Genomic DNA, 27,565 nt, shown 5'->3' with positions numbered 1-27,565 from the left:
CCAATGCCAAATCTCATGGAGCAGGTGACAAGGTGGAAGGATAAGTAAGGCAGAACAAGGCTGGTCTGAAACTGCAGGACCACTGACGACTTCAGGTGTGCAACTTGCTCCAACAAGGGTTGACAGCAGACTGAGGCCTTTTACACCTGTCACCAGACTACCTTCTCATGGCTCAAGCCCATCATGGAGCACTTCAGAGCCTTAAAGAACCAACCCCACAGCCTGAAGACAGGCACTCCTCCTCCACTCCATAGCCTCCCTCCTGGTACACTCCTTTTAACTGGACAAGTGTCATGGGAGGTATCTGGTTCCTCAGAAGGAGGTGCCTGCAAGGGTCTGGACTCTGGGAGGTTTCTGTGGGGACTTCTCTGCCAGCCTTAGTTGCAGCGGTCACCAGATCTCCAGCAGCTGGCTCAGAGCCCTAGTACCTTTGCAGCCCTGACTCTGTGTCTGGATTGCAGATGGAGACAGAAAAGTTGGGCTTTGAGGAAGGATTTGAAAGAAGTCAGTGAGGTGGCTCATGCAGGTATTTGTGATCTGGCAACAAATATAATCAGCCATTCTTATAAACTGCTGCAGATGCAGCATTCCCCAATCTGCTGTCCTCCAGATATCGTTGGACTCAGCTCCTGGCATCAGTGCAGACAACTGGCTGATGGGAATTAGAGTGAACAACACCTTTTGGGTACCTGGTTGGGCAAGGTTGCAAATATTATAATGTCCACAGAGAGAGGTTCTATTTACATCTCCTTTTCAACAGCCATTTGAATCCAGAATCGTGTGTTTAGCTAGCTGCATAATATCACCACCAGAGCAAGGATGGGGAACCTGTGACCCTGCAGATGTTCCTGGACTCCAATTCCCATCAGCCCCACTTAGCATGGACAATAGTCAGAGCTGGTGGGAACTGTAGTCCAACAACATCTGCAGGGTCACAGGTTCCCCGTGCTATGGACAACGAAAAATTCCCCACAGGTTATGAACAACTAGATTTGAAAATCTTCACTATCACAGGTTTTAAAATAATCAAGACTCAGCGGCCCATTTTGAAACAGAGCCGTATGCATCATTTGTGCCATTCCTGGCTTTATTTTAAAATGTATAACCTTTCTGCTTCTACTATTAGTGCTGAAAACACACAATAAAAATGTAGCTTGTATTTTGACACAGGCTGCATTTCTGCAAATCAGAGCTACTATTGATTCACTCCTGTTTTCAGATACCAATACCAAGTTGGTTTTCCATATACTATTGATCAGAGCTTGGAAAAGTTACTTTTTTGAACTATAACTCCCACCATCCCCAGCCAGCATGGCCACTGGATTGGGCTGATGGGAGTTGTAGTTCAAAAAAGTAACTTTTCCAAGCTCTGCTATTGATTCTGATAAATCAGGGGTTGGGAACCTGTGGATCTCCAGGTGTTGCTGGACTACAACTCCCATCATCCTCGGCCACAGGCCATGCTGGTTGGGCTGATATGAGTTGGAGTCCAGCAACATCTGGAGGGCCACAGATCCCTCATCTCTGCGGTAGTAGCTTTGTCTGGGGGGACGTGACTTACAGTCATCATCTGTATGCAGCTTTGCCTTTAATTTCTCCATTTTTTTTTCATCTCGCAACAGCGTTCGGTCTTTCTTCAGTGTCCCCGTGCCCTCCTCCTTTTTTTCTTCATTGCTCTCCTGGATCAAGGAGTACTCTTCATAATTGGTTATTCCTAGAATCGCAAAAATAGAATAGTGGGTTTAATTTAAGTAGGTCTTCAAAAGGTATTCTTGCTTCAAAAAACAAAGCAAAACATTCTTCTGCAAAGATGTTGCTCTGGCACTGGAAACTCCTGGGCCTCATTTGGATGTCACATTAAATGGTGAGACTGGGCACAGCTGCCTGCCAGGCTCCAGGCTCACCCCTCTTCCTCCTGCATGGCCACAAGGAGGAGTTTGGTAGCTTTTGCTTCCATTTAGATTAACTGCACTTACCATGTAGTCTGAATCTTAGGTCCAGGCTATTTATCAGACCGTATCTCCCTGTATGAGCCTGTCCGGGCCCTGAGATCCTCAGGAGAGGCCCTTCTCTCAATACTCACATCTTCTCAAGTATGACTAGTGGGGACGCGTGAGAGGGCCTTCTCGGTGGCTGCCCCATGGCTTTGGAATTCCCTTCCTAGGGAGGTAAGAATGACCCCCTCCTTGCAGTCCTTCCGCCGACAAGCAAAGACCTTCCTATTCCAACAAGCCTTTGGAATTGAAGGCTAAGGATAGGGCATGAAGGGTGCTGCATTGCTAATGTCTACTATATCATTTTTAAACTAGTTTGAACTTTTTTAGCTATATGTGTGTATGGTTTTAATATTGGAAATAGTTTAATCTTATTTTAATGTAGACTTTGTATGTTTTTAATTATTTGTATTTTTTATCTGGAAGCCGCCATGAGTTCCAGTTTTGGAAAAATGGCAGGGTATAAATAAAGATAATAACAACAACAACAACAATAACAACAATAAACTGTGCTTAATCTTAACTACGGTTAGTGGAAACAAACCAACTTCAAACGACAATGTATGAAGCTCACTTGTTTTTCTTAATCATAGAGAAGCTGGGCTCATTATAATGCTAAACCACTTCAGTCCCTAGAATCGCTAGTTAAAGGATCTCACCAGCGACAAGACTGGGACAGGCATACCTTGAGACCTAAAACTGTCCCTAAACTGTCACCTGGTGGCAATCATGCCATCAGGCTACCAGAGGAGGGAAGTAAGGCAAATTCCATAACCTCTGCTGAAAGACCAGCTCCATTAAGCACCTCCTGCCCTTGAACTCCATATGATCATTATAAGAACAGATATATAACTTTAAGAATTGGTGCCTTTCCTCCCTCTTCCCTCCCCATTCTTTTTTCCTTTTGTGCCATGTCTTTTAACCCTTAAGCCTACCGGCAGGGACTGACTTGTTTTAATTGATTGTACATAAGCCACTCTGGGACCCTTCTTGGCCGAAGAGCAGGGTATAAATGCTCTATGGAAATGAATAAACACACTCCAACTGCCAGGCAGAGTACAGAATCCTGGCCTATAGAAGTAGCCCCTTATATTTAACTCTATGTTATGGGTTGGCCAACATGCCAACCACAAATGTTCCACCTGGCAACCCACCTCAGACAGTCAGTGCTTTTTTGGTGGGTGGGGGTAAAAAAATGAAGTGCTGGTACTCATATCTTGATAAAAGTGTGGTGGGTGCCAGCCCAAAATAGCTGCCATGGGCAGCCAAAAAAGAGGTACTCTGTACCAATGAATTCCATCACAAAAAACCCCACTGCATATAGTTCATGGGCAGTTGTTAGGAAGGAGACAGTGAAGCAATTCATGACACAAGCAGGGAACTTCAGGCCCAACTGCGGCCCTACAGACTTATCTGTCTGGCCCTTGGGACTCTGCAGACCATGCCCCTCTCCAGTCCTGCTACGTGCCCCCCTCAAGTCCATTTGCCTGCCTGGAATGTGCTGTTGAACTGTGAAAATGCCTCTGGCTTGCCTCGATGGAGGGCAGAGATGTGCGTGGGTGTAGAAATCTCTGACTTTTGCCTGGCTCAAATGTGACCTATTGTGCAAATTTAAGAATCGCGTTCCTGGCTCCACCCATTTTTGCCTCTGACCCTGCACACCACTGGCCCCCAGAATGTTGCTTATGAGGAAATGTGGCCCTCGGGCTGAAAAAAGTTTCCCACCTCTGATGAACAGTCTGGATCAGAAACTCAAGTTTCCTAGAAAGTCTTTTATGAGAATGGGCCCCCAACTGCCATGCCCTACCAGCAAGTCTCACTTCCGCTGATGCCACCCACTTTGCACCCTTCTTTTTCTCCTGATTTGGCAACTATTATTTATTATTTATTTATTACAATTATACCCTGCCTTTCTTTTCATGATAGAAACCCAAGGCGGCTTACATATGGTTCCCAGGTGGTCTCCCATCCAGGCACTGACCAGACCTGACCCTGCTTAGCTTCAGCAGGGAGCTGGCCTCGTGTGCCTTCAGGCCAGGCAGTAAAAGGCAGCTTTGGGCCTGGGGACTCCAGTTGCCATTCCACCTCATGTAAGATGCAGGGAAAGCTATCACAGAACATGGAATCGCTGTTGCTTTGAAGCCACCCCCAGTCTTACCTATCCGGCTGCAAATGGTCACCAGCAATTCTCCGACGGTTTTGGAGTCATCCACCATCACAGTCTTCACCGCCCCATCCAGCATCCGTATTTTCTGTGGCCTTTGTTTCTTCTTGTATTCCAAAATATCCTAGGAAGTCAGTCACACGGATACTTCATGACTAGTAAGAGACAGAAAGAACTGCTCTCCTAGGAGGCTACTGAATGAAGTTCAGGAATAGACAGTTTTATTCCTCCTTTATTGCACGTCTATCTACGCACACTCCTTTACCTTTTGAACTTACAAGCTTCACCTTAGGCTGCCCTAAGGCGTTCTGACGTCCCAGCTGGCTGAAACGTGATCTGAGAAATGCCCTCCCAACAGAGGTGTTTCTGGTGCCTTCGCTATACAGCTTTCCTTGCATGGCGAAGACACACCTCTATATCCTGACCTTTGACAGCCAAGAGACATTTCTAGGGCCCACCCAATTCATCTAATGTAAATTGTTCTCACGGATTTTAAAACTGTATTATTATATGGCTGGAGTGCACCCTGGGACCTTACAAGGGCAAGTAAGAAACCTAATGGGGTAAAAAATGAAATGAACTGCCTTCAAGTCAATCCCAACTTATGGCGACCATATGAATAGGGTTTTCATGGTAAGCGGTATTCAGAGGGGGTTTCCCATTGCCTCCCTCTGAGGATGAGGGGCAGAGACTGGCCCAAGGTCACCCAGGGAGCTTCATGGCTATGTGGGGATTCGAACCCTGGTCTCCCAGGTCATAGTCCAACACTCTAACCCAGCGTTTCCCAACCTTGGGCCCCCAGATGTTGTTGGACTACAACTCCCATCAGCCCCAGACAGCATGGCCAATGGTCAGAAATTATGGGAACTATAGTCCAGCAACATCTGGGGGCCCAAGGTTGGGAAAGGCTGCTCTAACCACTATACCACACTGGCTCTAGATAAAATCATAGAATTATAGAGTTGGAAGGGGCCTATAAGGCCATCGAGTGCAATCCCTTGCTCAGTGCAGGAATCCAAGTTAAAGCATACCCAACAGATGGTTGTCCAGCTGCCTCTTGCAGGCCTCCAGTGTTGGAGAGCCCACCACCTCCCTAAGTCATGGGTTCCACTGTTGTACCACTCTAACAGTCAGGATGTTTTTCCTGAAGTTCAGCCAAAATCTGGCTTCCTGCAACTTGAGCCTTTTATTCCGTGTCCTACACTCAGGAACGATCGAGAAGAGATCCTGGCCCTCCTCTGTGTGGCAACCTTTCAAATACTTGAAGAGTGGTATCCCATCTCCCCTCAGTCTCCTCTTCTCAGGCTAAACAGGCCCAGTAGAAAAATCAAGAGGAATAACCTGTTATATGAATATATCATAGAGTTGGAAAGGGCCTATAAGGTCATCGAGTCTAACCCCTGTGCTCAATGCAGGAATCCAAATTAAAGCATCCCCCGACAGATGGCTGTCCAGCTGCCTCTTGAATGCCTCCAGTGTTAGAGAGCCCACCACCTCCCTAAGTCATTGGTTCCATTGTCGTATTGCTCTAACAGAAGGTTTTTCCTGATGTTCAGTTGAAATCTGGCTTCCTGTAACTTGAGCCCATTATTCTGTGTCCTGCACTCTAGCACGATCGAGAAGAGATCCTGGCCCTCCTCTGTGCGGCAACCTTTCAAGTACTTGAAGAGTGCTATCATATCTCCCCTCAGTCTTCTCTTCTCCAGGCTAAACAGGCCCAGTTCTTTCAGTCTCTCCTCATAGGGCTTTGGTTCCAGTCCTCTGATCATCCTCGTTGCCCTCCTCTGAACCCATTCCAGTTTGTCTGCATCCTTCTTAAAGTGTGGTGTCCAGAACTGGATGCAGTACTCAAGATGAGGCCTAATCAGTGCTGAATAGAAGGGAACCAATACTTCACGCAATTTGGAGACTATACTTCTGTTAATGTAGCCTAAAATAGCATTTGTGTTTTTTGCAGCCACATCGCACTGTTGGCTCATATTCAGCTTGTGATCAACAACAATCCCAATAGTCATGCAGTACTGCTGAGCCAAGTATCCCACAAATAAATAAACAAACCTGGGAGGAGTTACCCTGGAATGGCATACAGTGGCCACATTCACACCATTCATTTATTCCACTATTATTGCACTTTAAACAGTCATGGCTTCCCCCAAAGAATTCTGGAATGTGTAGTTTGTGAACGGTGTTGGTGGTTGTTAGGAGAGCCCTATTCCCCTCAGGACTACAGTTCCCAGAGTTCTCTCTGAAGAGGGATTGACTTTTAAACCACCCAACATTAACAGGGCAGCAAATGTGAATTCTTCAGCTTATTATTGTATTTTTTACCTCCCGGAGAGGCTATTTTTGGGATGGATGGGTTGTTTTGTACCATTCCCAATTACCCTCCATATTCCAGACCAGGGGTGGGCAGAAGGTAGATCTGGATCTACTGGTAGATCTCTGGGTGATTTGCAGTAGATCAGCAAGGATTTCTGTCTCTCAATTATTTCTAACCGTGGCAGCAACAAAATCACTTCCCCCTCCCCCCAGCTAATTATACTGCTGAAATGAAAAAACTTGGGAGGAACCAGGAATGGACATTTGTAGGGAAGGAGTGTGAGCTCCGTCCTGTTGCAGAACTCAAACAAAAAGCTAAGAGTTGCATTCAATGCTGCTGTTTCAGAATTTCCCCCTCTCCTCCTCTCCAGCCCCTGCACTCCCTCAAAGCCTGCTCCAAACGGATGGGGGACCATCCAGAGAAAGGAAGCGACGGGAAAGTCCTGATGCAATAGCAGAAACCCGCATGTTCAGGGTTGGATACTATCCAAAGGAGACCACCAAGCATGATTTCTGCCCACCCTTCTTGCAAACCTGTATTTTCTGCAGTCTTTTCAGTTCTAAAAATTGTTCATATTGGTGAACTCCTTGACACCCAAATCCTTGGCGTCCAAAATTATGAGCCTAACTAAGCTTTTGTGGGGAATGTATAATGTAAGAAGGGACCCTCTAAAAATCCCAGCAGCAGGACATGAAGACAATAGCCCTTTCCCACAGTTTAGTTGCAACACCTTGTCTTGTTAGAGCCATATGACAATGTAACCAATTACCTAGAGAGGTAGTGGGCTCTCCGACACTGGAGGCATTAAAGAGGCAGCTGGACAGCCATCTGTCAGGAATGCTTTGATTTGGATTCCAGCATTGAGCAGGGGGGTGGACTCGATGGCCTTGTAGGCCCCTTCAAACTCTACTATTCTATGATTCAGAGGTCCACTGCCCCTGTACATGGAGGCTCCATTTGTGTCATGACTCATAAATGCTGTAAGAGAAGTCCTGCTGGATGGGACCAAAGAGCAGGCAGGCAACAACCATCTTCTGCAACTGGCATTTGTGTCAGGCCCAGTCAGTACTCCCCCCCAGGTGTGGAGTCTCTATGCAGCTCTCCTGACTGAACGGCCACCGACAGACCTCCTCTTCCCCATCAACTGGAGGTACAGCGGAGGAGCACACAGATCTTGGCCGTACCCCATTCCGCAGCATGTAGTAGTCCAGGGTCCTCCCAGCTTCCAGCCAAATGCCTTTCCGTGGATCTTCATCAGATAGGAATAGCCCATAGTCAGAGGCTGAGAAATGAAGGCAGAGAAAGACTTCAGAAAGACAGTGGAGCATATACAGCCTCTGCTCCCGCACTTCTGTCCCAAATGATGGTTTCCCACCTAATTCGACTGCCACGAGGTGCCCCCTTTGGCTTCTTCGTCTCTGTGTCCGCTCCATGCAGCTCTCTTCTACCCTCCCGCCAACCCCTTTCTCCTTCCTCCTTTCCTATAATCAGCTCACCTAACTCAATATGTTTCAAAGCATGTGGTGCTTGGAGCAACTGATTGCTCGTTTTGGAGAGGAAGGGAAAGTTGACACTGTATATACAAAAAGGGGGCAATTAAAATGCTCATTTCAAAGAGAGAGAGAGAGAGAGAGAAGATAATAAAGGGGGCTTCAAGGGTTGAAGTATCAGCTACGATAAGACACCCAGTCAGGAATGTTAACATTCCCGTGACCAGAGCTCCAGTTCTCCGTTGGTGGAAAACAACAACACTGAAACAAGTGCCACAGCCAAAGGAAACATCTGCGGAGAAGTGGCTGGAGGGCTGGGGACCTGAAGGTCATGTAGATGTCACTGCAGGAGAAAAAGGCCAAAACAGCAGCACCAAAAGGCAATGCTCCAACAGCAGCAGCACTTTAATCACTCGCTGCTAGTTGAAGAAGGCTGTGTTCAAACGTAATGAACCAAACAATACAAAGTAGTTTACAGCTAATGCTTTCGCTCCATCAGTGTCTGTATTCACCCGGCTGTTCAGCAGATGCCCTCGTGGAGAGTGTTTGCAATGGAAATGGTTGTGGGAGAGGAATTCCAAGCTTGGACTCAAGGCTCCCAGAGTAGCATCAATTAGCTCCAAGGCTGCACTGCCAATCAAGCTCTCATCTCGTCTGCATTATGGCATGGCTAATCTTGAATTCTAAATTAATTTGAACTCACCTGTGGCCACACAATATGAGATCATTGCAATTACTGAGCAATTAGTTACCCTAAAATAAGACTGAAATTAAGGATTCCCATTGGCCTGGGAACCACCAACATTTGTTGAAAATGCTAAATATATAGACATGTTTATTTTGAGCTGAAATTAGCAAACTGACTTTTTCAAAATCATTTTTCCCCTCTCTGAGAAGGCAGGACCCCCTTGGGTAATTCTGAACTGGGAGAGCTACAAGGTGCAAAAGTGTTAACCCACTGAGTCAGGGAGGATGTCAAAAAGAGAAGCTGTGACAGCAATCAAACAGCAAGAAAGCAAGATAGGGAATTGAGCTTGGCTCCCTCAGCAACAGGGATGCACCCCCCCCCGCTTGCACTCAAAGGACGTGCATTTGCCCTCACTTCAGGGGCATCAACACATAAGTAAAATATGTTTAGCTATGTGGCATAATTACATTATCATGCTCATTATCTGATCCTTGGTTGGCTAGGATCACACAGCAAAGAAAGAGAAAGAATAAAGTGTGGTGGCAGTGGTGAAGCAAATGGCACCAAGACAATAGCAGATGATGGGCCCATCCACACCTAACCACAAAATCCGTGTTTTCCATATTCAGTTGGTGGCCTCGAGATCCGTACATGTCCTGTTTGTGGTCGGATTATTGTGAAACCCCGCTTATCAGGAGTCCATACGTGTGGGCTTTTTTTTTTTTTTGCTTTAGCACTGGACGCTCCTCTAAGTCCACCCCTTTTCAGTGATTGGTCCATAACGATCATTAGCTTTAAACACATCATTAGCTTTAAGCACACTTTTTCAGAAGAGTGCAGAAACATATTTTTTAAAATTCTCACGCATGTACAGGTTTGTGGATGTGCAAAAGGATGTTAATGCTCTCCTCAAGGGCAAGCAAAATAAACGTCTGTGTTGTTACATATAACATGTTAGTGCATACTAAGGATGGGAGCCGCTGGTTACTCTTGATTCCATTGAATTTGTCGAACTGGCAAATCCCTTTTCGTGTTCAATGGTTTCCCACTATCTCCTGCTTTCCTTCTGCCCGGTGCACCCGCCAAATCTCCCCTTCAGGCCTCCTCCTCCCAGATTGTATTAGATCTTCCACCACCAACCACAGGAGAAAGCAAGAGATCTTCTCTCATTCAGTTTCAAGTTACCAAAGGGAGGACCCCGATTAGCAGTTTCAGGCTTGGAAGAAGACAATGTACAGTGCCTGCACTCACACACACACACACAAAAGAGAGAGAGAGAGATGTGGCTGCCTAGAGGGAGAGAAGCTGATTTCCCCTTCCTCTCATTCCCCAATTTTTGGCTCTTTGGTACGTTTGGCTCCCCCTCCCATCCACATCAGCTGTTGGGCAGGAAAAGAGAGGCTTTGCCTGCTTCTGTATTGGCTGCAAGATCAATGCCACATCAAAGTACTAGAGCTTGCTCCTCCCCCCCTTTTCCCCTATCAGCCCAAGAAAGCTCAGTTAAAAACCTCCTTTAAACTGTGTTTTCAATGAACTGTTTGTGTAAGATCGCAAGATAGCTTTTAAGTGGAAATATTATTAAACATTTGATTTTACGTTTGATCGCAAAATAGTTTTTTAAAAAACCCAATGAGATACAGTTACAGAAGCCAGAAGGAGGAAGTACCCCAGCTCACTACCAGAAGCAGGAATGAACTGTAAGAAAGGAGGAGGAGGTGTGGACAGAGGGTGGGGGGAAGGAGGCGGGGCCTGGCATATGACGGACAAACACCCATGGACCACCTATTGCAGGAAAGTCCACAGTATTGCATCCGAGCCCACGGACGTTAATGTGATTATCGGTTTTTCAGGGTTATTTCTAATGCGGATTTGTTAACTCGAAAATCCGTACTAGCTTGCAACATCCTATGGATGATGGTGAATTAATGAGGATACAAAGCAATTACATTGCAGATTACACAGTCACATGGACGGGCCCCATGAGTTGGGTGGACAGGTATAAATCAATAGCACACTCTCTTAATAGCTGAAGCGTTGGGGTGAAAACATTTTGCCCTCTTTCTCCCCCAAAAGTTCACCTTTTGCCCCAAAATGCCTGTTTAGAAACATTCAGTGTAGCTCTATGAAATATAAACCTGAACTCAAGTCTCCAGCCAACACAGCAAGGGCTGCTGGGAGGTCACACTGCCCCTTTCCCAGCAAGAAGCGAGAGTGGACTGTTTTCTCTAAATCCAGCATTCCCCCACCATGTTTAACTCCTGCCCTTTCCTTTTCCAGATCAGCTCCAATTCCCTCTGAGTTTTTTAGCCCAGGGCAGACATTCAGTGAATGAATGAAGGTGCGGGAGAACCTTGGATCACCCACTGTCCTTGCTCCTGGCCTCCACACATTCTTTTGAAGGTGAGATAACAGACTACACAGTTCCTCTCTCTCTCTCTCTCTCTCTCTCTCTCTCTCTCTGTGCACAATCAGGAATTCTGCAAAAAGGATTAATATACGGACATAAAGAGTTTGGAAAATATGTGCAATCCCCCATTTCCTCTCCTCTCTAAATGTCTGCACTGCAACAAGCCAGTTCTGGGCATGCAGCTCACAGTTCCTCTGTATCTCAGGTTCCACTCCTCTTCCTCCAGTCCCCCTGCCTCTTTCCCTTCACACACTACTTTCATGGGGTTCTGAACTCGTCTCCACTTCTGATCCACATTTCACTTCCTTGATCCAGGTACCACAGTTCACCTCCCTCATGTGAAGGGGCCCCTTCCCATCTACACATCACAAGTGGTCCCATCTTGTGGATCATGTGGAATGGCCTTCTACAGCGCCTCTATGGTATAGCGATTTTTCCTGCACTTCTCTCCATGGTGAGATAGTGGCAGCACGTTCCTGTTGTGAATGAAATTTCAAAATGGTGGAGGGCTGCAGAGCACCTATGCTACATTATATTTCAGGTGCATGCCCATCAGGATGACCTCCCCTATATCAAGGGTGGAGAACCTGTGGCCCCCAGATGTTGATGGACTACAACTCCTATCAGCCCCAATCTGAATGGCCAATGGTGAGGCTTGATGAGAATTGGAGTCCAACATCTAGACTCTAGAATGGTGGCCAGGCCAGATCATTATCTCCACCAAGGACCATGTTTGGCAGGGGTGTGTGGGCTGCCCATCTGTCAATCACCTATCATTACAATGCTCTCAGGTGACCCATTTTGGCCTGCACAGTTTGAAATCATGTTGTGTGGCCAAAGGCAGAGCCTGCAAAGTGCCGACAGGTTACTGTCACATCTTGCGAAGCCCTGGGCAGAGCAATTTACACAAAGCGTTGCAGATGCCACCAATCAGCTGGTCAGCCATGCTGGCAAACCCTGGCTGAGCCAAGTCTTTATCTTCCCCACACTAGACATCATATAAGACATCAGGTGCAGGACAGATGAACATGGCTTGGCCAAAATGGCCTTAAGAACATAAGAAGAGCCTGCTGGATCAGGCCAGTGGCCCATCTAGTCCAGCATCCTGTTCTCACAGTGGCCAACCAGGTGCCTGGGGGAAGCCCGCAAGCAGGACCCGAGTGCAAGAACACTCTCCCCTCCTGAGGCTTCCGGCAACTGGTTTTCAGAAGCATGCTGCCTCTGACTAGGGTGGCAGAGCACAGCCATCATGGCTAGTAGCCATTGATAGCCCTGTCCTCCATGAATTTGTCTAATCTTCTTTTAAAGCCGTCCAAGCTGGTGGCCATTACTGCATCTTGTGGGAGCAAATTCCATAGTTTAACTATGTGCTGAGTAAAGAAGTACTTCCTTTTGTCTGTCCTGAATCTTCCAACATTCAGCTTCTTTGAATGTCCACGAGTTCTAGTATTATGAGAGAGGGAGAAGAACTTTTCTCTATCCACTTTCTCAATGCCATGCATCATTTTATACACTTCTATCATGTCTCCTCTGACCCGCCTTTTCTCTAAACTAAAAAGCCCCAAATGCTGCAACCTTTCCTCGTAAGGGAGTCGCTCCATCCCCTTGATCATTCTGGTTGCCCTCTTCTGAACCTTTTCCAACTCTATAATATCCTTTTTGAGATGAGGCGACCAGAACTGTACACAGTATTCCAAATGCGGTCGCACCACAGATTTATACAACGGCGTTATGATATTGGCTGTTTTATTTTCAATACCTTTCCTAATTATCGCTAGCATGGAATTTGCCTTTTTCACAGCTGCCGCACACTGGGTCAATATTTTCATCGTGCTGTCCACTACAACCCTGAGGTCTCTCTCCTGGTCGGTCACCGCCAGTTCAGACCCCATGAGCGTATATGTGAAATTAAGATTTTTTGCTCCAATATGCATAATTTTACACTTGTTTATATTGAATTGCATTTGCCATTTTTCTGCCCATTCACTCAGTTTGGAGAGGTCTTTTTGGAGCTCTTCGCAATCCCTTTTTGTTTTAACAACCCTGAACAATTTAGTGTCATCAGCAAACTTGGCCACTTCACTGCTCACTCCTAATTCTAAGTCATTAATGAACAAGTTGAAAAGTACAGGTCCCAATACCGATCCTTGAGGGACTCCACTTTCTACAGCCCTCCATTGGGAGAACTGTCTGTTTATTCCTACTCTCTGCTTTCTGCTTCTTAACCAATTCCTTATCCACAAGAGGACCTCTCCTCTTATTCCATGACTGCTAAGCTTCCTCAGAAGCCTTTGGTGAGGTACCTTGTCAAACGCTTTTTGAAAGTCTAAGTACACTATGTCCGCTGGATCACCTCTATCTATATGCTTGTTGACACTCTCAAAGAATTCTAATAGGTTACTGAGACAGGACTTTCCCTTGCAGAAGCCATGCTGGCTCTGCTTCAGCAAGGCTTGTTCTTCTATGTGCTTAGTTAATCTAGCTTTAATAATACTTTCTACCAGTTTTCCAAGGACAGAAGTTAAGCTAACTGGCCTGTAATTTCCGGGATCCCCTCTGGATCCCTTTTTGAAGATTGGCGTTACATTTGCCACTTTCCAGTCCTCAGGCACGGAGGAGGACCCAAGGGACAAGTTACATATTTTAGTTAGCAGATCAGCAATTTGTGAGCCTTGTGAGCCACATGGCGAGGTCTGGTGAGCCTGGGGCCCCACAGTTCCCTACCCTTATCTAGAGCGCCACAGGATCCTCACCCTTGCTCTATATGGAGCTGTTTAATCCCCGTTGTTTCCTTGGGGCAGGAGAGGTAATGAAGATTGAAATGAAGGTCCAGGCTACAATTCAGGAAAGCCAGCACTGAACCTAGATTTTACCAAAACTAACCTTGTCCAGTTTGAGCCTCTGGCACTCGCTCACGAATAACACGGCATGCATCGTACACCGCCGTGGAAGGCTCGAACTGCATCGTCTTGACCACATTGCACTGGCGGACACATATCTTCAACGACAGCACAACCATGTTGTCTGATTACTTGCAGGCTTCTCTTTATGCTACCTTAATAGAAACAAAATGAAACAAAACACTAGGTTGTTGTTTTAAAAAATCCTCTCCGGTTGGAATGACATGATAACCAATTCTTCCTTCGGTAGCGTTTTGTGTCTGATTATTTATTAGCCACTTTCCCCCCAGCAACGTGAAAGTCAAAGTGACTTATAAAAACGAACATTAAAAACAAGTGTAAAAGCAACCTAAAATACACAAATAATAAAAAGCACTAACACCATCTTAGCTTGTGATTTGGAAAGATACTAACACCATATTTCCAAATCATAGGAATGGAGCAAGCTACCTTTGAGGTTCTCCAAGGTCTCAGGTAGAGAACTTGGCTTTCTCATCACCTAATCCCTAAGATCCATTCAATCGGAGATGCCCAAAGATTGAGCCTGGGAATTTTTTGCATAAAGCAGGCACTCTACTCCCAAACATCAGCTCTCCTGATACCACACATACAGACACATTCTAAAAAATGTCAAATTTGGTGACCAGTTACAATAGCTCCAGATCTGACCACCGGACTCTGATGGGTCTGATTTTTTTTGGTGTAATTTTGCAGTCTGCTTAGAGACCCAAGAATATTGTCAGAATCATACTAAACCCCAAAAGACCTTCGAGCTATTCATGCCCCTTCCACATGGATTGTGCCTTCCCCACTACCACCCTACAGCTCAGATGACTCTGTGGGAGGAGGGCAGAGAATGGAGGCTCTGACCTATGCAGGGAGCTCAGATCCACACTTTTTTCTGGTGTGTTGGGGTAAGAAAAACAATGAAAGGGGGAACACGCTAGCTTTGTACCATCTTTTTTAAAATAGAAGAATAGTGCTGGTATATTTTGCCTCATATGTCAGGTTCTACAAATGCAAGGAACTAACTCTTTTCAAATGAAAGTTGGAAATCTGTAGGTTAGGGTTCATTCCTCCCTCCTCCCCGGGTGGATGCTCATGGATGCACTACCAAGGCAAGCCTCAGGAGTGTATTAAGGTCTAGAGCAGGAATGGAGGAGCTTTGGCCCTCCAGATGTTGCAGGACTACAGCTCCCATCATCCTTGACCACTGGCTATGCCGCGTGGGGCTGATGGGAACTGGAGTCCAACAGCATCTAGAGGGCCCTCACAGGTTCCCCACCCCTGCTAGAGGACCTCCTGGAACCCGCTGGGAGATTTTTTTTTTTTAAATGGTATTTTAATACTCACTTACCCAGTATGTGTAAACCAGAAAACCAAACACCACCTTTTCTTTTAAAAACATGACTCAGTGAGATGCTAGGCCATTTTCCTACTTAGAAATAGGGTTGCCAGATGTCCAGTTTTCAGCCAGAGACTCTAGATTTTTGGGATCCTCTTTGGGTCTCCAGACTCTCAGCTTTCATTTTTTTAAAAAATTAAGTTTCTAGGTGGTCTGGTTCTCAAGATATACACCAAAACGTCAGCTGCCCCCCACAACTTCCGTGAAATGATCTCTTAGCTGGCTGCTCTAACCCCGCCCTTTCAAGTTTGTAGCCAATCAGTGAAGTCAGGGTTGTGATTGACAAGGGACTTCTGGGCCTCCAGGCAGTACTTGGACTCCATTGCAAAGGTAGAAAACTATTGTTTTTTCCTGATTATCTGAAAATCTCATAAACTGCATAAGTATATAGCATTCAGCAGTACCAAAAGTCTTTTTTTCCCTTGTGTTGACAAGTCAAACAAGTTTAAATTTTCCTGGGCTGTTGAAGAGGGCAGTGTTTTGAAAACCTTTCCAATATGAAGCTTTAATCCAATACTTGCTTTTCTGGGAGTAAAGCTGCAATGCAAATCCCACATACCCATAGTAAACCCCATTTAATCCGATAGGACTTACTTTTGAATAGACATGGTTAGGATTGTGCTGTACATTAATGGGACTTTTGAGTGAACATAGCAAAGAATTGTGTTTGTGTTGTAAATCTTTCTGTCTCCCTCCAATTCTATTTTTAAGGCATTTAGGCAGGGTTTACATAGATATCACTGCTTTTATTACGTAAGAAACTAATACTGATTTTATTTTTTTTAAAAAAATGTTCTGCAATGACCAATTCATTTTGACATTAAACTATTATATGGGGTTTATGTATTTTTACATCTGTGTGTGTGTCTTCCCAACAACCCTATGAAGTAGGATTGCTGATTGGAAACCAAGGCAGCTCACAACAAGAAATAAATCCCTTTAAAATCCAATAACCATAAAAAATATAAACAGTTGCAAAACAGCTTAAAGTGGCATGATTCTGAATTTTGGGTTGCGTGAGTGTTCCTTATCACTTCAGGCTGCAGTTCTGTGCATGCTTCCCTGTTTGAGTAAGCCCCACTGAATACATTTGGACTTGCTTCTGAGTAAACAAACATAGGCTTGCACTACAAATATCTTTACAGTTTGTGTAAATAATAAATATCTCTTACAGTCATGCTTATATAAATATTTCTTCATTCAAAGCACATGACTTCCCCTAAAGAATCCTGGGAAGTGTAGTTCCCCCTCACAATTATAGTTCCCACCACCCTTAACAAACTACAGTTCCCATGATTCTATGGTGTGATTCATGTGCTTCAAATGTGTGTTGAATGTGCTTTAAATGAATGGTGTGGATCTGCCTTAGGTGTGATATGCATTCATTAGTGAATTGAAAATAACAATTTTAAAAGATACTTTTTTAAACAGGGGAAGGGTTGTAGCTCATTGGTAGGGCATATGCTTTGCATGCAAAGGTCCAAAATTCAATTTCTGGACAAGACTATTGCCTGGAATCCTGAAGAGCCAATGCTACTCCATGCCATGAGGACTGAGCTAGATGGTACCAAATGGCCCGAGTTGGTAGATTCCTTTGTTCCTAAAAGTGGGAAAAGACCCAAGGGGCACAGTGACTCCAAAATTTATTTATGTATTTTATTTACAACATTTACATACTGCTTTATTGTAAAAAAAAAACCTAAAAGGGGTTTACAGAAGGAATTAAAACAATAAAATTATTGGCAAAAACAGTTAAAGACAGGTATTTAAAAACATTCAAAATAATAAAACGAGTTAAAACCAGATAAAAAACACAACAGCTTCTACATACCTGGAATGTTTTTAGCAAGTGTTGAAAACAGTACAATGAAGGTGTCTGTCAATAGGCAGGGAGCTCCAAAGCATAGGTGCTGCCACATTAAAGGACTGATTTCTTACAAGAGCAGAACAAGTACTATGTGGCACTCATAGCATGGAAAGCACACCTTGAACTAGGCCTGGTGGCAAATTGGCAACCAGTGCAGATTTTAGAGCAGAGGTATTATGTGCTGATAGGGTCTCACTCTTGTCAGTAATCATGCCGCACCATTCTGCACTAACTTCAGCCCCTGGGTCAGATTGTGCTGCTGCATGGGGATTTCTGTGACCTTGGCTGACTGGCTGCTAGGAGTTTTTTAGTTTTGGTTTTTGGATAGGAATCCTGACTAGTTGTGGGATGCTGAGTTTTCTATCTTACTCATAGGAATTTTGTTGTTGTTGGTATGGTAATGCATTTAGGAAATCATCACTGTATTTTCTTTTTCTGTTTGCATTTCATTTACCTTTAACCTCTCTCTCTTACATCCATAAAAGCAGCAACAGTGGTTCCATGTGCTCAGCTCAACCCCCTTAAACCCACTAATGATGCACCTTGTTGGTTGCATGGCAGTTTGTTTCTTGCCCAATAGCGGTAAAAGAGAATTCACATACTGGGAAGTGTGGCTGCAATTGTTGTTGGTCCCAAACTGCTGTCCGTGAAGGTAGATCAAACCATGTGTGTTTTCTCTCTGTTAATTATTACTCACTGGAATTGGATTGGCTGTCAAAGTGAGTTTATAGCAGCTTGTTTACTAACAAGGTAGACAGAAAAGGGTAGAGAGATCTCTTTCAGAAGTGAAGGGTCAAATCTTTTTTTTTATCATTAATTTTTATTCAAATTTTCAAAGACAAGAAACAAAACAAAACAAAAACAACCAAACAATAAAATAAAATGTTAACTTCCGATTTGTCGCAGATCAGTTATAGGTCTACAATATATAACAATCCTATCTCTAAAATTATATTATAAAATCACTTTCCTCCAGTAGTTATCTTAATTAATCATCAAATCTCATAAACATTATTTTATTCTTTCCACAAAAAGTCCAAGAGAGGTTTCAATTCCTTGAGAGATATATCTTTCAATTTTTCTCCAAATAAACATATTGCTTAATCCATCTAATTCAAATCTGTTAGGCCCAATAATTTCAATAGCCATTCTTCCATTATCTATATTAATTCCATCTTCCATCTTCAATAATCCTGTTAAGTCCAGTAATTTCAGTAGCCATTCTTCCGTTATCAGTATCCCATAATAATCTTGTTGTCATAGCCATAGTCCAAATAAACATATCAATTAATCCATCTCGTCAAATCTGTTAAGTCCAATAATTTCCATAACCATTCTTCCATTATCAATATTAATTCCATCTTCCATCTTCAATAGTCCTGTTAAATCCAGTGGTTTCAGTATCCATTCATCCATTATCAGTATCCCATGATGATCTTGCTGTCGTAGCCATAGTCATATAACAAGAGTCTGATGGGAATTTCCCCCATCACAAATATGTCCTTGCCATCAATTCTGAATATGTTGTTGAAATATTGTTGTAAAGTCACATCTCTGCTCTGGGTGCATCTCTGCTCTGTCACATATTTGTAGTTAATTCCATAATTTTTTTCTATGTCAAGCCCCATCACATCATTCCAGTCAAGAATTCTGAATATGTTGCTGAAATATTGCTGCAAAGTCATATCTCTGTTCTTCTTTTTTACAAAATGCACTGGCTCATCTCTTAAGAGTTTCTCCACTGTCACATATCTGTAGCCAACTCCATAGATTTTTTCTATGTCAAGCTCCATCACATCATTCCAGTCCAGAAAATTATCCAAGACATTGATAACTTTACAACCAAAATCTTCATTAATTTCTTCAGAGACAACGTTGAATTCCAAACAGTAAACTTTATTTCTAACATCCATAAACTCCAAATCTTTTTCCAATTTCACATTTGTTCCAATCTCCAGGGCTTGTAGCTTCCCTATCCCATCAAACTCCTCTCTCACAAAATCCATTGTTTCTTTAAGCTCCTGCGTCATTTTGTTAAATTCAATTTTCATCTCCTGTCTACCCTGTCTCAGGGTTTGTTTCGTTATCTCAATCTCACCCATTATTTTCTGAAACATAATTTCTTCCATGGTCTCAATCACTTTCCTGGTTGTCTTTCTTAAAACCACAGAAACAAAAATTATTTCAGCCACAATTGGGTTAATGTTCCAGGCTTGCTTATATCAGTGTAGACAATACAGCCTGCCTTATCTCTATGTATTCAGGAGTACAAAAACAAACTTAGTTCCCAACATCAAAACAATTAGTGGCGTCGTGAATAATCAGATCGTCAAAATGAAATAGACCAAAAAAAAAGTTTTTGTTCCCCCCTCCTCGAAATAGAAATCCCTCTTCCGTTAGTATCTTTAGAATGAACCTCCAGGACAGCTTTTTGCGATAAAATCAAAGATAAGCTTTTTCGATTTCTTTCCTCCTTAATTTCGTTAGTGAAAGAGAAAAGCCATAAACTCACCTTGAAGTTCTTCACAGCTGATTCATTGACAAATTTCTTTTTTGCTACACCAATTTAAACCAAGTAAAAAAAGAAAATAGAAAGAAGGATGCTTATCTGCCTGTTGAAGTCCGTTTTTCTTTAAAGAAAAGATAAACGTGTCGCTGTAATCAGCAAGAGCTTGATGAAAGTCCATCCGGCATTGCAGTTTGAACCTTCTCTCATAAATAAATGAAATCCAGTCCTCCCCACAAAAACAGGCTTTATGGTTAATCTCTACGTTTCTCCCTCACCGGGAGAAAATCTTTATCAGTCAAAAAGAGCGTTGTGACTGATTTTAAAGCTGAAAAAGCTTCTTCTGAGACAAGAGCTCGTCTCAGAGGCAGCACAGGCAAAGCAACCCTAGTGAAGGGTCAAATCTTTAAAGAAGTTTGGAGCAACCATGTTGAAAGGTACGGGCAGGGCATTGCAGGCAGGGAGTTGCCAACCCTGCTTGGATATGGATATCTTTGCAGAGGATCCCTAGTCAAGCTTTACCAACAGCACAATCCAAACTATAGCTACTCAGAAGTAAGTCCTATTGAGCTCTATGGGGCTTAGTAAGTGTGTTTAGAATTGCAGCCTTCAGGGACATCCATCTTTACTCCTGAGTGCTCCACAACACTAGGCTCCTTTCTTCCTGCAATGGGCTTCTGGTGACTGGCCTGGCCTGAGGCACTTAAATCCTTCTTGCCGGAATCAAGTAGGCTAGATTAAATGTTCCCTACCCAGGCTCTATCTTTCAGCTAAGATTTCTATCTTAATTTCCAATCAGAGAAATGTTTTTGTTTGAACTGTATGCTCCAAGCAACTGTGGTTGATGCTTAATGTATCATGCTTAATGACATCACTTGGGCCCTCCCCTGTGACATCACTACAGCCCATCCCCATGGCATCATTATGACTTGCCCCCATGACATCACTAGGGCTCACCCCTGAAATCTCAGGCTTTAGAATGCTTCTGACCTGGCAACCCTACTTAGAAACCATGTAAAAAAGCTGAAGGCTTTTATTGTTTTCAAGGTCTCCTCCCTCCTCTCTCAAAGAGATTCACTTCATAATTTCCAGCTGCTGGCAGAATAGCAGTCACCACTTGTGAGAACAAAAATGAGATCTAAGGATGTGCACTATAAGGAAAGGAACAGATGAGCAATGGATTTTGCTCACTGAAAAGCTTCCATAGAATGCAGCCTTACGGCCTCAGCCCCTCCTAGCAGCCTGAGAGACGTTTCCCATGGCCAATGGGCTTGCGTCAAATGCCGGGTGACCACAGAATCCATTGCTGCTCTATCTAAATATGTATTTTATACTTAATAAATATAATGCAATTCTGTCAAAGGGCTGAATTATTTTCACAAGAATCCTGCAAGGTAGGTTAGACTGAGAGAGAGAGAGATTATTGTGGATGTGAAGCTGTAAGCAGGACCGTGTGAACATGCGGAGTGCCTTAGTCCTTCAGGTGCTTTCAAATAGTTACAAATGACTGTCCTGAAGCTGCTGGTTGTGGCTCTGCAGGCATCTGAGCCCCAATCTCCCTAGCTGAAGGGCAAACAGAACTCACTTCCACCAAAATGAGCATTGTACCAATCTGTGCCATCCTTCCCCCGCCCCAATCAGCACTCACAAAAAACTTGGCCAAACAAAACAGTTCACCAGCTCCCCCTGCCTTATCTGTCTATTTAAATATTTTTAAATTAGTTTTCAAAGCAATGAAGTCAACCAAACAACCAACCACAACAAAGTCAGTATGAGACCACACAATAATAACTTTCGTCTTCCTTATTTTTCAGGTAAAACAGTCTATATATTGTCTGCATACTTGAAATGTCTCTCCACATGAAATCATGTGTACTTGAAGGGCTCCAGTTATCTTCCCCACTGGTCACATATCCAGGGCTTTAAAATAGACTTTCTGGAAAGACCATCCTCCAAACTAGAATCCCTTTGCACTGTTCTTAAAACATGGGAGATCTCTGCACTGGCTGAGTTTGGATAGAATAAGCCCGACTTTCAATCAGTCCTCATTTACGGCTTCTTTGGTACAAGTGGCATAACAAACAGGAAGCCGTGGCTTCCTTTAACATCCAAATCAGGCATCATGGTTTGTTGCCGCATGATCAGTAAACCAACAAAAAAACCCATAGCTTAAGGCTGACTAGTGACTGTGGCTTTTTAGGGACAAACCACAAACCACAATCCTTTGTTCAGTCATAATGGGCATGCAAGGCTTCCTAATGGGCGTATCTTGCTCACAGTGAATAAAGATAATACCAGAGCTTGGAAAAGTGACTTTTTTGAACTACAACTCCCATCAGCCCCAGCTAGCATGGCCACTGGATTGGGCTGATGGGAGCTGTAGTTCAAAAAAGTCACTTTTCCAAGCTCTGGATAATACAGAAAGTCTGTCTTATTGTTACATGTGAATGCAGCAAGTGGTGAAAGCAATGCACTCTGCATACGCTCCAAGGCTCTTTAATCTATTTTTACTTCATATGCTCTATTTTTGAGCTCAGGCACTGAAAACAGATCCCAGCCCCAGGGTGGAGACAGAAGGGGGAGATATATCGCACAGAAGTCAAGCAAACTGAATAGTCAGGAACCTCAGAACCTTAAAAGGGGTGAGGCCAAGAGCTGGCTGCTTGATGCCAGCAGGGATTACCCCCAACCCCGCAGACCCCTCTCCATTTTAACTAAGACTGAACAGAATAACTTTTTAACCTGAATTCTGAAAAGCAATCCATTTGAAATGGAAGGATGTGAAAAACCACCTCTTGGTCAAACACCAAAGGCAGTACAAGTGAAATCAAATCAATTGTTGTTGTTGTTATGTGCCTTCAAGTCGGTTACAACTTATGGCAACCCTATGAATCACCAACCTCCAACAGCATCTGTTGTGAACTACCCTGTTCAGAACTTGTAAGTTCTGGTCTGGGGCTTCCTTTATGCAATCAACCAGTCTCTTGTTTGGTCTTCCTTTTTTTCTACTCCCTTCTGTTTTCCTCAGCATTATTGTCTTTTCTAGTGAATCATGTCTTCTCTTTTTTTTTTCAATTAATTTTTATTCAAATTTTCAAAACCAAAACAATACAAAAAAACACCACAAATCAATAACTAATACAATAAAAAAAGAAAAGAAAAAATATATAAAAATATTGACTTCCGATTTGTCATAGTTCAGCTATAAATCTATAATATATAACAAACCTATCTCTTAATAGATTATAAAATCACCTTCCTCCAGCGGTTATCTTAATTGGTTTCAAATCTCATTAACATCATATCATTTTAATCTTCCACAAAAAGTCAAAGAGAAGTTTTCAATCCTTGAGATATATATCAATCATTTTTTTTCCTAAATAAACATGTCAATTAATCCAACTCATCAAGTCTACTAAGTCCAGTAATTTCAAATCGCTCTTCTGTCTTTATCCGTATTAGGTCCATCTTCCATCTTCCATCTCCACGCATCCAAAAATCTTGCTGTCATAGTCATATAATAAAAGTCTGATAGGAATTTCCTCCATCACAGATATTTTCTTGCCATGAATTCCGAACATATCACTGAAGTATTGCTGCAAAGCCGCATCTCTGTTCCTCTTTTCCACATGATACACTAGTACATCTCTTGAAGATTTTTCCATTGACACAAAACAGGGATTAATTCTGTTAACTTTCTCCATTTCAAATTCCATCAAATCCTTCCAGTCCAGGAATTTTTTTGAACCGATAATATCGTTATCTCCAATCTCTTCAATTCCTTCAGGAATTCCAAACTATAATATTTGTCTCCAGGATCCGTCAGAGCCAGGAAATCCAAATCTTTTTTCATGTCCATATTTAATCCAATCTCCAAAGTTTGAACCTTGCCTTTAATTTCTCTTTCATCTTTTTTTGGTTTTCCAGATCTATCTTTATTCTCCTTTCTCATAGAATCCTGAATTTCTTTCAGCTCCTGTCTCATTTCGTGAAATTCAATTTTCCACGCTTGTCTATTATTTCTCAGTTCTTGTTTTATTGACTTAATCTCATTCATTATTTTCTGAAACATGTCTAAAGATAAAGTCCCTTCTTGTACATCCATAATCTTCTTAATTGTCATTCTTAAAGCCAAAGGAACAAAACTCCTTCAATTTTCAATGTCCCAAGCAAAGAGCAGTTTATTTCTTTATCCAGTTACAAAGGAGTTAATCTTTCCAACCAACTGATGTCACACGCTAGACAGTCCTTATCTCTTATATGCCCAGAAGTGCAAAAACAGCTTTAGTTCACAGCGTCTAAATAACTAGTAGCAGAGAGAATGAGCAGATTCGTCAAAAAAAAAGTAGATCAGGAAAAGTAGTCCCATGCATATATTACACAAAAGTCTTATAAATCAAAAAGATTTTTCTTATCTCTTCCAATCAGAAATCCCTCATCCGTTGTAATCTTTAAAATGCTATTTTCCATATCAGCTTTTTGCAATAAAAGAAAGATAGGCTATTTTTGTTTTCTTCCCCCTTAGTTCCGTGCGTAAAGAAGGAAAGTCGTAACTCACCTAGGTTATCTTAATTGCTGTTACTTTGACAAAACTCTTTAGCTGTATAGATAAGAAAATGATAAGCATAGACAGGAGGATATTTGCCTGCTAGTCCGTTGTTCTTTAAAGAAAAAAAAACGGGTCACTTATTCAGCTGAGCTAGCATAGAAATCCTCGCTCCATCTGAGCAGCTGGAAGCCTTTCTTCCGCAGACAATTCTGACGAATTCCAGACTCCCACAGTCACGACAAAGCTATGTGGGAAATCTCACGTTTCTTCCTTATCCGGAAGAAATTATCCCCAGTCAGAAAAGACCCTTCTGACTGAATTTATAGCTGAAAAAGTTTCATCTAAGATGGGAGCCCGTCTCAGAGCTACACAGGCGGAGGGATCCTCCTCGGAAACTTGTGAATCATGTCTTCTCATGATGTGTCCAAAGGGTGATAAGCTCAGTTTCATCATTTTAGCTTCTAGTGACAGTTCTGGTTTAATTTGTTTTAACACATTTGTCTTTTTCGCAGTCCATGGTACGTGCAAAGCTCTCCTCCAACACCACATTTCAAATGAGTTGATTTTTCTCTTATCCGCTTTTTTCACTGTCCAACTTTCACATCCATACAAAGAGATGGGGAATACCATGGTCTGAATGATCCTGACTTTAGTGTTCAGTGATACATTTTTGCATTTGAGGACCTTTTCTAGTTCTATCATAGCTGCTTAGCAACCCAAAAAACTTAAGTTCTGCTAAAGATCAAGTTCATCCAAACGTGACGTCCGGACATGTGGAATGCTGGCAGGAACCACCTTTGTAACAAAAACAAGCCACTTCTCAATTCCCACGCCAGCCATTGCTCATCTTAAATTTCTCTCTCTCCCCAACCCAGCATGTTTAGAAAGGAAGTCCATCAGGAAACTAGGAGGTTCCCTCTTCTTCCTATGAGTCAGGAATTTGCAGTGCCAAAAAGACTTACAGTGCTGGCCATGCAAAGGGAGGAAAGTTCAATGCTTTTCAGAGTCACACAAAAGGCTTCCTCGCAATCGACAAGAAACTGGGGCTGTTAGTCGGTTTCCTCTAATAGCAAACTCAGGCAGTTGAGTGTTGACAGAAGTGGAACCCAAAATGGGGCAACTGAGGACACATTCACTCTGTACATTTATTCCACTTTAAACAGTCATGGTTTCCCCTAAAGAATCCTGGGAAGTGTAGTTTGTGAAGGGTGCTGAGAGTTGCTAGGAGACCCCTATTCTCCTCCCACAGCTACAATTCCCCGAGTAGTTTAACAGTCAGTCCTTTTCCCCAGAGAACTCTGGGAATTGCCAGCCTGTAAGGGGACTATGGCTTTCCTAGCAACTCTCAGTATCCTTCACAAACTACACTTCCCAGAATTCTTTGGGGGAAACCATGACTGTTTAAAATGGAATAATAGTGGAATAAATGTACAGTGTGAATGGGGCAACTGAGAAATACGAGGGAGATTATCAGCATGTTCAGGTGAACCCGAAGGTGTGCAGACGTACAAAGCATTTTTAAGATCAAAATGGAGGCAACCCTTCATCCTTCCAAAGAACAGTTAAGAGAGGACTGAACACATGCAGTGGCTTTCAAAAGCCACAGAATGTTGAGTGTCAGTTAGGAAACAATAATAGAAAATGAGGAGTGGGGTATTAGAGTTCTTGAGCCCCTTATAGTTTATATTATCCTGGAAGAAGGCATTGCTGATTGCCTGGCAGGAACCCTGAACAGGAACACTCCTGTCATGGGGTGAGGATACAATGGTCACCTTTCTAAGCAATGCTAAGCCATGGTTTGTTGGGGGGGGGGAAACAGGATCAGTCCCACAGAAGAGCAAAGTAACACCAGCTTGTTTCATGTAAATTTATTTTAATTTCAGCTCTTGTCTCCAATCTCTGTAGTGGAATGAGCCTCTGGAGCTGAGTGCCATAATAAACAAGGTTTGGAAGGAATGAAAAAACATGGTTAACATAAGCTGAGATTTGTAAACTAAATTCAAACCATGGTTATATATTCTGGTATGCTGGCCACGCAAATAAACCAAAGTTAGCTGAGTAGGGTTAGTTGAGATTTAAGCCCATCTCCCTGCTTGCTGGCCTCTTTCCACCTGGCCTGGGAGGGGCTCTGACTGACTGCAGCTATAAAAGCTGCTGCTGTCTGAAGATGCAAGAGACCATCTTGACTGTGGCATGTTGTTTAGGGGCTTCTGTTTGGACCAAAAAGTAATTCTGCTGGTCAGTTATTTTTGCTGTTACTGGAATTTTGTTTTTGTATTTTATTGTTGGATCTTATTATGAATTCTGATGGTGGTGTTTCAATTTATTGTATGTTTGTTAACATGTTTTCTTTATCATTTGACTATTTGAATTTTGTTTTACAACAGTAAATTATGTACCTTTTTCATGTTGTGAGCCGCCTTAAGCATTGACTATTAGGGAAAGGCGGCATACAAATAAACCATGTTGGGAATGATGATGATGTATAAACAAATCACAGTTAAGCTACACAAACCATGGCTTAGCGATATGTGCAAACCAAGCCTATACAGTAGATCCCACTTGTGCTGTTGATTAATCCACTTTTCAAACAATTAATTGATTCTTTAAATGAAACAGTTTGACTTCAGCTAAAACCTGTGTGAACACTGGCCTGTGTTCACTAATTCTGCTGTTTTTAGTACCACCTAATTATAGCCATCAATTAAAAACAAAATGAATAATCTGCTCACAACTTCCCATCTGTAATATGGTTACAAGGCTATTATAAGAATCAGTAAGATGTATTTGTAAAGGTCTTTGAACACTTGAAATGTGATATATACAGTAAATGCCTTGTATTATATTTTAGCAAACTTTCTTAACAGAGAGGAAGAGGACTCGGCTGAATTAGAAGAAGTCATTATTGAGGCATTAAAATCCAAAATGCAGGTGCATAAAGATCAATGATGAAGGGACTGAGGAACTAGATACAGAAACGACAGGATCAACTTGCTAACTCCCTCCTCAAAACAGGATATCCTACACCTCAAGACTCCCCAAACACAAGCCTGGTCAGAAGGAAAAAAGATTCTGCAACTTTTCTACATTTTTTGATGCAATCAAAGGAGGAAAGGGCCGTAGCTTGTAGGCAGAGCACCTGCTTTGCACACATAAGGCTCCAGGTTCAATCCCAGGTAGGGCTGGGAGAGGCTCCTGCCTGAACAGCTGCTGCCAGTCAGTGTTTAGACAATGGGCCAGATGTACTTTTGATCTTACTTTGGATAAGGCATTTT

General features: G+C 42.9%; 1 protein-coding gene across 8 annotated transcripts in view; it reads right to left on the bottom strand.

Moving 5' to 3' along the window:
* Positions 1-27,565, bottom strand: part of TLN2 (talin 2) — a 232,395-nt gene that overhangs the window by 134,795 nt on the left and 70,035 nt on the right. For 7 of the 8 annotated variants that reach the window (XM_061595996.1, XM_061595994.1, XM_061596001.1 and 4 more), the window contains exons 2-5: positions 13,947-14,118; positions 7,663-7,760; positions 4,153-4,282; positions 1,562-1,714 (exon numbers count right to left, since the gene is read on the bottom strand). In XM_061595996.1, the coding sequence (XP_061451980.1) occupies positions 1,562-1,714; positions 4,153-4,282; positions 7,663-7,760; positions 13,947-14,082 (517 nt within the window). In that variant the 5' untranslated portion in view covers positions 14,083-14,118. The remainder of the gene's footprint in view (positions 1-1,561; positions 1,715-4,152; positions 4,283-7,662; positions 7,761-13,946; positions 14,119-27,565) is intronic. The other variant, XM_061595999.1, reaches the window with a different exon arrangement.

Source organism: Rhineura floridana, chromosome 14 (assembly GCF_030035675.1).
Source record: "Rhineura floridana isolate rRhiFlo1 chromosome 14, rRhiFlo1.hap2, whole genome shotgun sequence".
NCBI lineage: Eukaryota > Metazoa > Chordata > Lepidosauria > Squamata > Rhineuridae > Rhineura > Rhineura floridana.
Note: the sequence above shows the minus strand (reverse complement) of the source record. Positions and strands in the feature narration are given on the sequence as shown.